General features: G+C 38.4%; 1 protein-coding gene and 1 long non-coding RNA gene across 20 annotated transcripts in view; one reads left to right on the forward strand and one right to left on the reverse strand.

Moving 5' to 3' along the window:
• LOC146763449 (uncharacterized) overlaps window positions 1-16,544 on the forward strand; it is a 159,588-nt gene that overhangs the window by 54,137 nt on the left and 88,907 nt on the right. The window lies entirely within an intron of this gene.
• MET (MET proto-oncogene, receptor tyrosine kinase) overlaps window positions 1-16,544 on the reverse strand; it is a 104,220-nt gene that overhangs the window by 34,045 nt on the left and 53,631 nt on the right. For all 8 annotated transcript variants that reach the window (XM_085568309.1, XM_085568308.1, XM_021542605.3 and 5 more), the window contains 5 exons: window positions 10,270-10,404; window positions 8,705-8,878; window positions 3,271-3,431; window positions 1,983-2,085; window positions 1,644-1,780 (listed from right to left, as the gene is read on the reverse strand). In XM_085568309.1, coding sequence (XP_085424435.1) covers window positions 1,644-1,780; window positions 1,983-2,085; window positions 3,271-3,431; window positions 8,705-8,878; window positions 10,270-10,404 — 710 coding nt within the window. The remainder of the gene's footprint in view (window positions 1-1,643; window positions 1,781-1,982; window positions 2,086-3,270; window positions 3,432-8,704; window positions 8,879-10,269; window positions 10,405-16,544) is intronic.

A 16,544-nucleotide genomic window follows, 5' to 3' on the forward strand; every position in this document is an offset into this window, starting at 1 on the left:
CAGCTGGTTTTAGTGATTTGGGCCCAAACACATCCATAGGCCATTCAAGTGAGGTCGTTCTCATAGAATGTAAGAGATAGTCTCCAAATTAGATAAAAGGGACATTTGCTACAACTTCTGAAACTTTCCAGAAAGGTGGGGTTCACCATAAGGGGTAGTGATTCATTCATCTGTATCTGGAAGCTTTTTAACATCTCTTAAAGAAAAAAACAAAACCTTCCTCTAGCTGCTCACAGAACTGGGGAAAGCTGCCTGTTTAGCTAGAGAAACACCTGCCTTGAGAAATTGGTTAAGACCTGCAGAGAAATCTCCAGGAAACTTGGCTAGTGAGAAAGAGGGGGGCTGGAGAGGCTTACTGGATGTCTCAGCTATTCCTCAATACCTAGAGGTATACCTGACCAACATCTGTATCTGAGCTGGCTGCTGTCCCACCCCATAGTAGATGTTTCAAATTAATAATTCCCAAAAGGTTTATATATTTCTCCATTAGTTGACCAGTTGAGATGAAGACACCAAGAAATGCAACCCTAACTATTAAGGAACAGAAAATATGAAGATCTTTTTAGTGATCAGACTTGAATATCTAAATCCTTTTTCTAGATTTAGTCAGACTTGGCTGATTTGATCAAGAACATACAATAAATCATTTAGCAGTAAAGAATAAATTTAATCTCTCCTGACTCTGAGTCATTAATTAACTAATAGGCTACTGTTTCCCTAAGGGCTCCACAAGTGTGAAGTTTTACCACTATGACCTTCCAGAATGATGCTCAAATTTCAGAGGAATTGCTGGATGACCTGTTTCTGGAACACAGTGGGTCAGATTCTGCCTTGTCCACAAAGGTGACAATTTTAGAATCGCCCTGCTGTTCCTAAGCACAGAACCAAGTAGGATTTGTGCCATAGTAGAATGGCTACCCAATTCAGAACTCATCTGCCACATGGAGAATCTGTGCTTGGTATTTAACATTTATATACAGCTGTGGTTGAAGGCATTTCCACACAGAACACATCAAAGATTTGTGACTGAGCTCCTACTGGATCCAGTACAGAGCCACAAGAAATTCTGGCTTAAACCTCCAGAACAATTTTCTAAATACCAGCAAAATATGATGCTGCCAAACTGATGCTGCCTCTGTTTTGTAGGCTGTTCTCTGATAGCAGTGCAGAAATAGTGCTCCTCTGCATGGGACAGACATTGTCACCCTGGTCAGGTTTCCACCCAACCAGGCAGTAAGAAATGGTAACTGGTGCCCACTGCCTGTTCACCGGCAGCTGCTGCATGAACAGCAGCTCTTGCTAATACAAGAGAGAGGGCTGACTGTGTGGGAATCAGGGTGACAAAAATGATGGGAAATAAGCACTTTCTTGTCCATTAGAAGCTGATTTGACACTTCTCTATGCAAGCTTTTAATGAGGTTAATGAAGACATTACAGAATAAACAAGACTTCAGAGGACTGTAGTCTCTTCTAGAAATCTTTCAAGTATCCTAAACTCACAGTACTTACTGCTTATTGTATAAATTCCCCAATAAGTGACACAAAGAGAGGAAAGAAAATGTTTGAGTTTGGTTTTTTATCTCCAAGGCTTTTGATCAAGACATTTCAGTATTGAAGGCCTTGTGTTTTAGTTAGTACATTACCTTTTCAAAGTGCATGGCTGCTCCCCAACAAAAATTCTCATGGATTTCCCACTGTCTAGGTATTTTCCAGCTACAGTCAGCAATGTTCCTCCAGATTTGGGGCCATAGCTGGGAGATATACTTGTTATTACAGGATTCTGAAGGGACGTAAAAATAAAACCAGTGGATTATAACATTATTTTCAAAATGTAAAAGGAGGACTTAAAACATTTGTTAGCATTTCCATGAAGTAACAATAAAGCCAACATGAATTTACCATGCTGGATTGGACTCATGAGGAGTCCCTAACAGTTAATATTGAAGCTAATTCTGACTATAAAAGTTTAATCTAGTGCTTACCACGTATGAAAATGTATTGAATAGTGTTTTGCCATGTCCAACAGAAACACTACTGGATATATTAAAACTTGGACTTTTTGCAGCAGGAACTGTGCATTCCAGCCTTTAGAAAACAAGGAAAAAATGGGATTACATTTTTTTTTCTGATTGATTTTTTCATATTAAAATAGCACCACTTTAAATTCATAATAATGGGGAACCCATACTAAACAGATCACCAATCTATGCATATTAAGGACATTTCAGAAATAATAGCTAAAAGAACTGTAGCCCTCTTCCTTAATAATAAATACAAATGCTGTGGACTTTATAATACTTGGCCACAGAAAATAATTTTAGTATATCATATACTTTTCAGAAAAAAGAAACATGACAGAAAAAACAAATACCTCTATTCAATGGCTAATGGATTTATAAAATTTTTCCTTTAATATCAAATTTTGGACAACAATTGCATTAGAAAAAAAGCGTAATATACACAAGTTTGTTGTAAAAAATTAAATATTACCAAAAATTAAACTTGAACTTCTGCAGCACCATGTGTCAATATATTATATTACATTCACATAGTCTCATATATAATCTAGTCTCCTTAAATCATCTTGTTTCCACTGAGACAGTTCAGAATAGCAGTTATGAGAGTGCTCAACACTTCTGGAGCACTTGCTGGAGTATCTGCACTGCTGTGTATGTGAACAGCAAAGCTGTGCCACAATTTGTGCATTTCTTTGGTAGTAGAGAGAGGATATTCACTGAACTTGTATTTCTGCAAGATAACAATCACAGTAACCTCTGTCTTAAACTTAACCCATTATTATCCCTCTGTCTCAGATACTTATTTCTGAGGAGGAGGAGAGGTGCAGTTGAGGGTCATAAGCTTCTGGATGACGAAATACCTGCATCTTCTCACACTTCTCTCCAGCAGCTTTACAGATCAGGAAGACAGAGGTGACATGACTTAGCACAGCAGGATCCTGGCCAAAGGAACTGCCCCCTTTTCAAACCTTTGAATAGATTCATTCTTGCCAGCTTCCACAGATGTTGAACAGCAATTCACAGACAGATTAGAAAAATTGCTGCAGGAGCTATTGGCATAAACTAGATTTATTTCATCTCCATTTTGAGCATTATTTTTCTTGGTGAGTTGATTAAACCATTGGATTTTTTCAAATTTGAAATTTCAGAATCAGAGATGATACTTATAGGCTGAATATTTGTATATGCAAAAAAATCCATACCACATAAAAAACATCTGTATAAATGCAAATTAATATTTTAGGTTTCTTACCTATTTTTGTTGCTAGATTTCACTTCCAGAGGACAAATTTGTCCTCCAATGTGGACTACTGTACTTTTTAATTCAAATCTGTTATTTTTGCTGAATCCAAAGTCCCATCCACACAGTGTCAATTTTGTCCCGCCTTCTATGGGAGCGCTGCTTGGGAGAATCTGTTAAAAAAAATACTGTGTTAGTTGAATCAGGTTTTCTTGAACTTCACTTGGTGATAAAGAATGGGCAAAGGAATAGTTTTAGAAAAGCATTTCTTTTGGTAGACTATGTCCTAGCATTCATCTTAATTGTTCTTCACCTTTCATTTGTCACATTATGAGCTTCCTATGACAGTAGCAATAAATAACAAAACCTATACTAGAAAGCTTTGAAAGATAGTGTTTAGGGGCACTGAACAAGCTGTGCATTGTAATAGTCTTTAAATCCTGCAGTTCTTGTCTTTCACATCTTATTTCTGGCGTGTTAAACATACAATATACTTATTTTGTTAGAAGCTGAATGCTGAACACAAAAGAGCCCCCAAATGACCGTTTTTTGTCAGCTTGATGAAAGTTGGGTTCAGAGTGAAGTATCTTCAAAGACACCATAATCCAATATTGCGTTGACTGTGATAAAGTTAACACGACTTCTGCTATTCTTTCCTTAAACATTTTACATTTGGTCACCTCTAATTCCAAGTTAAAAATAAACTGGTCCTCAGAAACACTGAGACAATCTACAAAGGAAATAATTTTTTTTGTGTGTGTGAGAGTGTGTGTGTGTGTATTGTAAATTGCCCTGTAAAATATAACAATGGTGGGAAAAATGCAGGAACACTATAGAAGTCCTACAAAACTCAGTAAAAGTACCAGTTAGTACTGTCAGTAAAAAAAAAAAAAACCAAAGCCACCAAATAGAAAAGATATTAGTTCAGGAATTATGAGGACTTCCAACAATACTGCACAATTTTGCAAACATACCAGTACCACTAGACAAACAAAAAAGAATGAAAGGAATGAGAGACTGAATTTATACTTGTGATTATAGTGCCTAAGTATCTTAAACTTAATGCTTTAGTGATAATAATTTTGCCCCTAAAATGCAATACAGCTGTGTCCTTCAAAGGACCCAGCTTAATTTTCAAGCTGAAAGGAAAGTGTTTGAGTGATACTTGGCTATTATTTCATCTGGAAATCCAGTAAGACAGCACATTTCTTTTCAACTCTGTTGTAGCTATACTTCAAGACTCTCACAAATGAACTATTGTAGATTAGAAAGGCAGCTGAAGAATACTTCAAAAGAATTATACCATATATTATATATGGGGACATTTACTGCCCTCATTAGAAACCAGACAAAGAGTCTGACTTAAAATGCACTGAAGCCAGGAGGAACCTTTTCTGTTTTGAAGAGCTTTGAATCAGCTCTCAATGAGCAAAGAGGGAACCTATGCAGGAACAGCACTTTTGTACAAATCTGTAAAAAAGGAGTGATACTCACACAGCCCCCTGACGCAAAACTGCAGCTATGAGCTCAGAGCCATTCTGTGCCCACAAAATCTCTGCTGTTCCCAAGTGTAACTTTTCCTTGTTTCTTTGGAGTTTTCTTCTTCAAAATCAGGATTTGACTTCAGATCCTAGTTTTCCACTCTGGTCAATATCTCAGCACATTATCTATTTTTGAAATAACAAAACCCTAGCAGAAAATGAAGTTGCTCTGTAGGAGTACAGGATGTCCTGATGTTTTGTACAATACATTGACGTGTGGCATTTGAAGAGTTTGAAATGTAATCCACAAGTTAGCAAAATAAGGGCTTCAAAAAGCCATAAGAATAAAAACTGAAGGTATCAAACACATTTTTAGTGATCTTACATGGTAAAAGAGACTTGTGGTGGCAACCCATGTTCCTTAATTGAGGGGTAGCAAGTATTTAGTACATTCTGTCAACACATTTAGGAGGCAACACCTCTAAGTAGATAGCAAAAAAGAAATAAACAAAATCTTACAATTTGTTTTTAAGTTCTGCCAAATTCTCCCATTTTTATTCAAGATTTATTTTTGTTCCATTTTTCTGTATGATGAAATGTCTGAAAATCAAATGCGGTTTTCCAGACTTTTTCTTGGGAGTGTTGGCAAGAATGGACAGTGAACCTCCTGGTCTTTGAACTGAGGTATATGTAGGTCTCTTCTGTGGACTTATATTGCACTGGTATTAACAGAAAACAATCAAACCAGTTATAAATGCTATGAAATGCAGGATTCAAAAAAATATTATGTTATCTCCACTGATAACATAGAGCAAGTCCACTGCAAGGCCTGTCATTCTGCTGCTCTCTGAACTTTTGGTTAAGAGAGAAAGTTAACTATTTGTTTTTGGAAAACTTTAAAGCATTGTGTTTTATTTTTATTTATGTTGATAGCTAATATCCACTTATATACTTAATACATTTTTGGAAGAAAATACCTATTTATTTAAGTTTCATTAGGCAATTCATTTTAATTCAAAAAAAAAGAACATGTACAACCACATGTGAAATTTCCAGCAAAGCCTCCAACCTAAACAGGCAGCAGAAGACCTGATGTTCTTGATACGTCTGATACAAAAGCCAGCTAAAATGACTCACTTTAAAAACAACAACAAGCCATGTCAGATTTTTAACCACAACAAAGAATTAGAAGGGAGAGCAATTTATTTTTTTTTCTACACCCTTCACCTTTTAGCGTGACCTGAACGCCACGCGCAGATGCCTGCAATTTGTTCCAGCACCAAGTGATCTCCGAGGGGGCTCCCTCCTGGCTTCTCTCTAGAACTGCTCATTCAGGCTGATGAAACTCCTCATTGTTGGCAGTGGATGGAAGCAGACAGGGAGCTGGGCTGTGGAGGGGATGTGTCCCAGTGTCTGCCCTACTATGCTGTCTATGTCTGGGCAGACTGCACCTTTCCAACCCACAGCTCCAAGGGAAAGTGCTTAAAACACACAAAGGATCTACAGAACTCCATGGGAAAACACTGGCCTTCTTCTCTGCCATCCCTCCTGAGAGGAAAAAAAAAAGGTTTTTTCTCATTGTACACCAATCTGTGTAATAACCTGGGAAAACATCATTGAACACTTAGCTGATATCCACTGGACCAGACCCTCAGGGAGCAATCTGTTTCTCTCAGGTTAAAGTGATCATATGACATATCTCAAGCAATATGTCCCTCTGAAAGCTGCAAAATATTAGGGAGAGGTTTGGACTGGATTTCAGATACTATGAAAAGCAGGTCATCCTCTGTTTGTTAGGAACAAAACTAGCTTGTTTCTTACATTTTATGCATGTGAGTTTGAAGACAGGTCAGAAGATGATGAATAATCTGTTTTATATTTTTTTCAGTAATCATGTTAAATGTCACGGTCCAGTAGAGCATGAAATTTGTCTTAACAGCTAGCAATCCAAAGGATTTAAGTACCCAGCTGCATTTTTTTCCTTACAAACCTTCTGGAAGCAACTTCTGCCAATACTGGCATGTAGTAATTCGAGATTCACTTTAAGATCCATCAGTGTCACAGATCCATATTCATTACAGGGGCAGACTGGGCTTGTGCTGAGCAGGCTGGGCTGAGCCACGCAGGGAAAGGGGTGCACCTATCCAGCCCCATGTCCAAGGTGTGCTCCCCTCCCAGCACTTCACAGGGACTGTGGTTGTGGGGGACACACCTCTTGGTCTAAGTGCCTGTGCATGGGCTCCAGGCTCTTGGTTCTTAAAACTGGTGAGTGAACACATTCAAAACTGAAATTAAAGAGGGCTGCATGAGTTCAGCCCCTCTGAAAATCAGAAACTAAGCAGTTCAGAGCCTGAGAAATATTTTTTGAGCTATGGAAATATACAGCCTCTGCAGGAAATTTTGCAAATTAAAAAACATTAAAAGTGATTGAGCTCTAGAAAAGATGAAAAAAACTGTGCGGGATAGGTGAGCACCTTGGGCCTGCAGAGGTACAGAAAAATATATAAGAGTTAATTCTCACTGCATACCCTTCAATTGGTGATTTAGTCTCATATAGACTAAGGCTGGAAAGGATTATTTCACTATCTAATATAACCATTTAGAAATAAATGTATTTTTGTATAAAGGAAAAGTAAACTGTTCACATTCTGCATTAGCAAGTTTTGTGCGTCTCTTTTGCCCTTCGTAAATGGCCATAGAAAGCAGGCAAACTGCCCCTCCCCCTTCCATTTTTCATCAATTTTGGGTTTGATTCCTATAATTCTTCATTGTTTTTTCACTGAATTTTGACTGTGATAATCATGAATTTTGTGTCTGAAAGGTGAACATGGAAAAAACCAACCCTGTAAACATGTGTTTTTATACTTCTTTCTAGATTAATAGGACTTTTGTCAAAAACATTAAAACTTGAAAATATTGTTGTACATGAAATCATATGCCTGGATGAAAGAAATACATTACTTATTTAAAACCCACTTTTTTTCTCCCTTTCTAAGAGTTTGGCATATCAAACTTTCATGTCTGTTTATAAGTTGTATTCTAATAAAGGAAAATGTATTTTTAACTACACAATGTAGTTTAAATGCACTAACACAAGTGAATGTGTTAGTAAATGCTAGCAGAAAGTTTTATGCTTGTCCTTCCCTTTGATTTCTAGTCCATCAACTGCCCTACAAACCTCTGCCTTCACAGTCATGTCACACTTCACATGGGAAGATTTGGTCCTATGTACAGTACAAATCCTGCATTAACCATAGCTGAATTGAAACTGGACTGTGCCAGTGCAGCTTTCTGCTCATCCCTGCCTTGGTGTTCTCACACAAGTTGATGAGCTCTGGCTGGCAGTGGTTTCTGGCTGCCCCTGTCCCAGGGGTGCAGCTACAGGCATGCTCCTCATTGGAGCCAAGAGGACCGACAGGAACAAGGAGCCAGGGAAGGATATTGTGTAAAAACAACTTCTCCAGGAGCTTGGGTAGGGGAAAGAAGGGATTTTTCTCACAAAGAAGCACCAGGCTTTCCCCCCATTGGAGCCAGCATGGGGATGGATGAAGAGTGGGAGCCAGAGACCTCCTGTGCTGGATCAGGCTGTGGTGGCTCTGGGCAGGAAGTGTTTTCCTCTGCTTTTGTCTCTGAGAGAAGCCTAAGAGGAGGGATGCTCCTTTCTGTGACTGGCTTTCCTGTCAGACCCCTGCCAGGCTGGCTCAGACCCATCAGAAGTGCTTTGTAGGGCCAAGGATCTCCCAAGGCTGGTAAGGATGATCAGACAAATCTGTCCATCCATGAGCATCGCAGCCCTCAGTACTCAGGGAGACCATGTGCATTTAGTCAGAGGATTCATGGACATTAAGGCTGAGGGGAAGTTGAGGAAAGCTGACAATTTTTCACGATTACATGAATAGAAAATGTTTACAGAGTGCAGACTGTTCTTCCCTAAAGAGATAAACATGAGAAATTCACCACTTTACCTCATAAACCCTAGGCAAGCAGGTGTCCTGGGTCCAGGTGTTGCTGGGGCACTCAGAAGACCTGAGGCACTGCTGGCTGCACCAGCCACACTGCATGAAGGCTGGTGCCAGCAGGCACTGGCTGCAGGACCTGAAGTGATGGCAGCCTGGCCCCTTCAGAGGGATTTTTGTTATCTGTTGATGGAGAGACATGATGCATACATCCTTTTAATACATGCACTAAGTGGCAAGGAGAATCTCTATTTATGCATAGCATGCTGGTGCTACTCAGATTTCAGATGTGCAAGCCACAGTTCGACTTCTCTTTAGCTCAGTAATTATAGGATCTTATAAGTAATTTAACTGACATGATTTTAAATTCGCTTGGGAGAAACCCTAAAGGCATCTTAATGTTATATACAGTTACTACCAGCATCTGGTGTTTACAGCAAGATAGCATTTTTTGCTGATGGAGAAAGAAAACAGCAGTGTGCTCCTCCCAGTTCTGTATCTCAGTGTGCCTTAGTTTATACAGTGTATCTCAGTATGCCTTAGTTTATACATTTGTAAAAATAGGCATAATGGCTATTTCAGCTTTGGTAAAGCTATATTAATATCTGTGGCACACTTCCAGCATGTGACTGCCCATGTACTTGTTTCTGAACACCTATCATCAAAAACTCCATACTTTACCTAAAATACAAGTTAAAATATATATTACTTAAACTATCAGGATAGTTATGAAACAGTCACTCTAAACATGTAATATTTTTGGTCAAAATATTAAAATCAATATATAATCACATTACTGTATATATGCCTCATATTCCTTTATACTTCAGGACCTTCTTTAAATTTATTTTGTACATTTTCTGAAGATCGCTCTTATAAATAACTCATACATTTCTAGTAAATGATTAATAACAATCTTTATGGTTGATGTATTTCTCTAAGTCCTTATAGAACTCAAGGGGTCAAATTATTGCTTACGATTATGGTTTAGGATTATCCGTAATATTATCTGCTGATGTTTTAAACCTATTCTTCAATGCATATCTACTTATGACAACAGCATATTTATGATAGCTCTTCATCTTTTATTAACTCTTTGTAGACTACATGCTAAAGTAGTTTTCAAACCTTACTGACTTACAGTTTTAAAGACATGCATGTAAATCTTGCACAAACAATCATCCTTAAAAAGTTACAATGCTATGGCACAAACCAAGAATAGCCAGGAAACTGAGCACCATTCTTTTCTTAAGCCATTGTGTACTTTGTCTTTGCAAGCACTTGAATTAGGGACAGGTTTTCAGATTTAAAATTTGCATTTCCTGGCTTTTGTTGGTTTATATCACCAGCTCTTACATTATTTAAACATTTCTCAATATCAGTCTGCCAGTTTGTTTAGCAGGGGGAAAAATATATCTTGGAGGAAAATTGCACCGCCAGTGTTCTGAGGGAATGGCAAGGCCATGGGGATGCAGTGCAGAAGCAGCAGTGTGAACAGCTGCTCTTACCGATAGCTGCTGCTCTCAAGGCAGGTTTACACAGGGCACAGGAGGATTAGATTATGAACCACTCACCTTTTTCCCAGTCACTACCAGGGTATAGCCATCATCTGCTAATGAATCCTTGGCAACAACCTGGGGAGAGATGGGGTGGGAGTCTAGCTGAAAGCTGACATGTGGAGTTGTGGATTCTGAACGGGAAACCACTATCTAAAAAAGAAAGAAATTTGGAAAATCAGCAGGTAGTATGTAACCCAAATGCATGCTGCTCAGCTATCTCATGTTCTCTGCTTGCACTAATTACTTTGCATTACATTGCATAATATTTTGCATAATGTTCCATCATAATCTGATTAAAGTGCTATAAAATATTCTTTATTTAATACAGAAAAATCATGGCTGTCGGAGGATCCTTAAAATGCACCATATTTATTAAAATATGCAGGAGTCACTGCATGTTTCCTAGCCCTTCAATTTCAGGTATTTATACGTCATAAAAATGAAGATAGGTCATTTAGTCAGTCCTATACATTTAAGAATGAAGTATTTTATCTACAATGTCTATTTAAAAAAAAATCTTAAAACTCCAGGTCTTCAGAAGTCAAAAACATTTCCTTCTATTTTCACTTTGGTCCTTCAGTTTGAAAAGCAAACTTCACCCTGTGTCAACAGCCTCTGGTCTTGCTGCACGTGGGGCAGTTAGATTGCAAAGCTATGTCAGGCACTGCAGGTCACCGCTGTGGCACCGCTCAGAGCCACAAGTACCCAGAGCTCAATACCCAGAGCTGCCCAGAGGCTATTGCTCTGACAGGCTCCTGGCAAGGTTTGGCTAGGCACCCTGAGCTCTGGCTCCTGCTGATTTCTGTGTGAATGGGGTGTCCAGGACTGAGCATTCAAAGCACTTCTTAAATTACAGGGAATGGTGGAGGCTCCTTTAGGAGATGCTCCAAAACAGGAGCCTAATATAGTCATCCTGAAGCCCCTTTGCTAAAACCTTCCCCCCCACCCCCCTAAATTTTAGGAGATCTTAGGGAGATTAGTCACACTAGTATGAAATTCCCTCACTACTCATCTCTCTGCATCTTGAGTTACCTAAATTCTTCTGAGAATCTGGGCCCATTCCTGCAAACACACGCCTAACTTTACTACTGTAACTTTGTTGACTTTAACGGGATGAGTCATGGCTGTTAAGCAGAGGCATAAAGCATCTGCAGATCGAGGTGGATATTTGATAGCAAGATTTTATAGGCTTGGGCCTGCAATCCAGAAGGATGTGCACCCAAAAGTGATAGCATCAGGCAACAAAGGCAGAGGATTGTTTACATGAGGGAAGCTCATGTTCATGTTTCAAAAGCTGTATCATGTGTAGTTTACTTAAGGAATTTAGATAATCAACGTTTGCTGAGCAGTTAGGATTCAATGAGGTTCATTATTTAAAAAGATTGAAGCCATTCTGGAAATAACTTGTATGTCAAATGTTTCATTTTTTACTATAATGAATCTTTTCTTCTGACTCCGAAGGCAGAATCAGAACAGCCAGGACATTGACTTACACAATTTCACTGGCTTTTCACACTGCCAAGGGCTTTCAACAAGATGGCTGACTCCAAAACTAGACTTAGAGATGCTGTAATTATAGCTGCTGTTTTGATGTAATTCAAGACTTAAATAAAATATATGAGCAGTTAATTCATGCTGATAACCAGAGGTATTTATAGTTTGGGGTTGCAAGAGGCTTTTTTTTTTTTTCGTTTAAAAATGAAACTGGCTTTGTTACAGGCTTTGCTATGGATTTATTTCACAGTACAGAAAATACAGATTTTAGAAATCAATAAAGTATGATCGTTTCTGGTGACACAGAAGTATGGTCTCTGACTCAGTGTAATAAGGCATGAGCTCTGTTTTTCTATTCAGGACAATGAAAAATAGAATGGACTGGAAAGCTGCATGAAAAAGCTTGATTAATGTTGGCATTATGGGGAGAGGTAGCACCACAGCTGCAAATACCTTTTTAGTTGATCATTAGCCGTGTCTCATCTCGAATACCCACTGCTATAAAATGCTAAGAATTCTTTTCCATCATTAATCCAGGCTTCCTCTTATTGCCAAGCATTCTTTCTGATTGAGCCACAGTGTTAACTCTTTAAACACATTTGCATTCCAACCTCAGAGAAATACATGAAAATTTGGATTCCATCTCCACAATCTTGGAAAAATTACTTGTTACTTTAAACACTGACTGACCTTTATTTTACTGCGGTTGATAGTCAAATCACCTGCTCAAAGCCCAAGTGACTAGAGTTTGACCTTATGACATACAGGGAGCTCGGATTACACTTCCTAGCTCATGGAATAAAAGTTTGGATTTTGCTTAGAACTAATCTACCAGCCTACAGTGCTGGTATAACAGATACTAGATGCAAAAATGTTCTTTTTGGTCCATACAACTGTGTGATTTTTGCACACATCAGTCCAGTCCTTGAAATTCTATCTTACCCTTATCCAACATAATCCTGAAAAAAAAAGCAATTTGAAGACATCTTCTACAGCAGAAGGAAGAGGCTACTTAGGACTCCAGTGTCGTTCTCATAAAGCTCTGATTTTTATAGCTTGGAACTGAGCCGGTATGTGTGCAGCATAAATTTCATCTGTCATGGACACACCAACATACAGGGACCACTACCATGAAAATGGTTCAGTACTACAGGAGAAATTCCCTCTGCAAAGACTATAAAATCCTGGGGCTTTTCAGGGTCTTTTTTTTGCGGGAGGAGAGTGGGTATTGGATTTTTTTTGTAATTTCAGAATTAATTTATTAATCATGCATTTCTCCAGAGTATAAGCAAAATGAAAACGTATTTCCATGCCTCCACTCAAGCAATTAGAAGTGAGGAAGGTCTAGCACAGATAATTAACCAAAGGAGAGCAAACAGACATTTGTAGTGGTCAGTGACTGCATTAGTAAGAAGTCACCAGAGGTGTTCCACAAGCTGTCCGAGCTGAGGTCCATACTGTTCAATACATCCATAAATGAGTTAGGAAAGTGGTTGAGCAGTCCAGTTATAAAGTTTTGTGATGATCCAAAGGTATTCAAGGTAGTTAGGATAAGGACAGACTATGAAGGATGGCAGAAGGCTTTTACAAGACAGCATGTCAAGGCAATAAAATGGCAGCTGAACTACAACAAAGAAAATTAATTTAAAGCAGTATATGCTAGATAGTTGTCTAACTGCTTAGCAGCAGCCAAAACCAACCTAATAAAAATTTAGAAATTATTAGAAAAGGATTAGAGAACAAACCAGAAAACACCCTGATATCATATAAATTCATGGTTTGCCTGAAACTTAAAATCTCTGTGCACTTCTACTTGCCTTCTGGCAAAAAAGAGCATGTTAAAAAGGGGAAAAGCTTGGAGAAAAGTAACAGAGATGATCAAAAGGCTGTAATGAACAATGACTGAGTATGGTATGTGTGCAATCTCAATGAAAAAGGAATAGAAAATCATGAGTGGGTAGAGACCAACCATATACATTCTTCTACTACTACCCAAATGGGGGTTGTAGCCAGCTTGGGGTTGGTCTCTTCTCCCAAGTAACAAGTGATAGAAAAAGAAGAAATGGCCTCAAGTTGTACCAAGGGAGGTTTAGATTATATTTTAGAGAACATTTCTTCACTAAAAGGGCTCTCAAGCAGTGGAACAGGATGCCCAGAGAAGAGGTTGAGTCTCTGGTGACTCAAAAAGACATGAAGAAGTGACACTTCAGGGCATTGTTTAGTTGTGGATTTGGCAGTGTTAGGTTAATAGTTGGACTCAATTGCACTAGAGGTGTTTTCAGTCTTACATAATTCCATTTTTCCATTATTTAATTATAATAAAAATTCTAAACATCACCAAAAGACAAAAAGAGTACTTGGGTTCAAGGCAAACAAAATAATATGACATCCTAGCAATATGCGATGACCTATGGTACTCCCTGCCAAAGGATGAGAATGCAGGAGAAATGCATATTCAAAGGGAAACTCCACAGGTACATGAAAAGAGCTAAACAGACAAAAATCAATAGCTCAGGAAATTCCCAGAAAAGGAAATAGTTGGAGACTTGAAGCAGAAGGTAGCTATGTGTGTCTGGGTCTCTAGGCATTCACTTGTCAATACCAGCAGAGACAGAGCACTGAACTAGATGGACCCTTCACACAGAAGACCCTGTGTGGCTCTTCTGATATCTTTTGAGTATCATGTTCAATATAAGTAACTACTACAAACACAATATTTATTTCTCTCTATTTAGAAAAAACAAATTTCTTGCAGCATAGCTCAGAGTACTTCCATGAAATACTTCCATGAAGATAGCAGCCAACAGTTAATTAATTAATTAATTAATATATTAATGTATTCTTTATATTGGAAGTGAGTGATCACTTAGGTCCATGAACACTAAAATTATTAATTTAAATATTATTTAATTGCCTTCAGCTAGTATTAATGTTAAATATGAATACTTGAGTCTAGATTTGTCTGTGTGTAATATGGCAAATTAAGACTGTAAAAACTTGAGTTGAAAACCAGCATGCAACAGCTTATTTTAAAAATCATTTTGATGCTCAGTTCTGCTAGTCAGCAGGATTGAATTACAAATGTTACTGTCTACATGTTGAAATATCTTCTGCAAACATGAGAGGCCTTCTAAAAGGAATCCAATCTAAGTATCATGTTGTTATTTTTTCCCTACATGTCTGGCAGGTGTATGCCATTATCCAGCAGAGATAGGCTCAGGGTTAACTATATTGTGCAATGCCTCAAATGCCCTGGGATATGCAGGCTAGCCTTGCAAAGGGCACATATGTAGCTCTCTAAATGCTGTATATCATTCTAATCCATGAAGAGTATAATGGATCTCTTCTGAAGAGTGTAAGCTTTTCTACTCAAACTGAATATTAAAACATATGTGCTCTCAAACCAGTTATTCAGTACCAGGTGTTAATTTTAATTTGGCTACATGGATTTTGCATTATGCATTGTTTGATACCTTTTTTTCCCTGGGAGAATCAAGATACATTCTTTACCACAGAAAAACTTGCTATCATAAATGTCAAAAGTTGAGCTACCCATATGAAAATGCTACTTATCAAGAGTCTGACACAGTTTTCTGTTGGATTAAAATTAAAGATGGAAGGATTGCAGCTACTGACATTCCTACAAATGCTTGTGTGCCGTTTGCATTTAGCCTTAAATAGGTCAGACTGCCAGTATTGAAAAGCCAGATGAATTGCTGGGCCACTGAGATAGGACAACAGTGGGCACTGCAGACAGCCTTTGCAATGACTCCGTGGCCATCCCATCACTCTTTCCTCCTCCAGGCTCCACAGGGTTTAAAGTCCATGTTCATATATTTCTTGACCTTCTTGCTCTTGCTTCAAGTGCAATATGGCTTGCTACTTGCACAGGTGAGTTTTATAACAATGGCATTTGTCTAGAGAGACAGGAACTGGATTGAGAGGAGTTTGATAAATTCAAAGGTGCATGTGGCTTCTAGTACACTACAGTATAAACCGGATTTGACTGAGCACAGTCAAAGATGCAAAGCTCTGAATTTCATTGCTCATTGCTCTGTGTCAACTCATTTTGCTGAGAGGCACCATGGCCCTGAGTCTTGATTCCTGGAGTGGTGAGGTCTTGCTGCTTTGCTGTTTGCAAGAGGAGAGCAATGTTGAAGACTTGGCTCTCTTGCTGAATTCTGGGACAAATTTTCCCAATCCTTGAATGCAGTTACAAATAAAAAGCAGATGTGATGGGTTTTTTTCACTGATTTCTATAGCACACATTATGTTCCCTGGCATGTAGTCTATGAAAGCAGCTACAACACACGCTAAGTTCTCTCTTTTTGGGGAAATAAGAAGTGTGTTAAAGTTTGGTTGTGGTGTTTGTTTTTAATCATAAGTATTCCTGGGAAATGAATGTGTTTATCAAGAGTTCTGTCTACTTGGATGTGAAAGACAACAGATTTGTGCTTAGTGTGTGAGAATTTCCCAAACCACTGATTTTTGAGTGCCCCATTTCCTCATCAGACAGAATCAAAGGCAGCAAAATAAATGATAATGTAGCAGGTAAAGGAAGACCCAAAAAGCTCTTTATCATTCAAAACAGAATGAAATTATGAAAGTCATTGTCACAGCATACCACAGAGGAGAAAACAAAAATAAATTTAAAAAACAGAAAGAAAATTGAGGAGAAAGGAGTCCATAAATGACTCTTCAGTGACAAATACGGGCGCAATTTCCAGCTCAGAGTATCTCTGGGTCACTAAGTGCCAAAATCTGGAGGGTACTGAGAAAAGTATGACTGTGTGCTT

Source organism: Lonchura striata, chromosome 1A (genome assembly GCF_050655825.1).
Source record: "Lonchura striata isolate lonStrDom1 chromosome 1A, ASM5065582v1, whole genome shotgun sequence".
Taxonomy (NCBI): domain Eukaryota; kingdom Metazoa; phylum Chordata; class Aves; order Passeriformes; family Estrildidae; genus Lonchura; species Lonchura striata.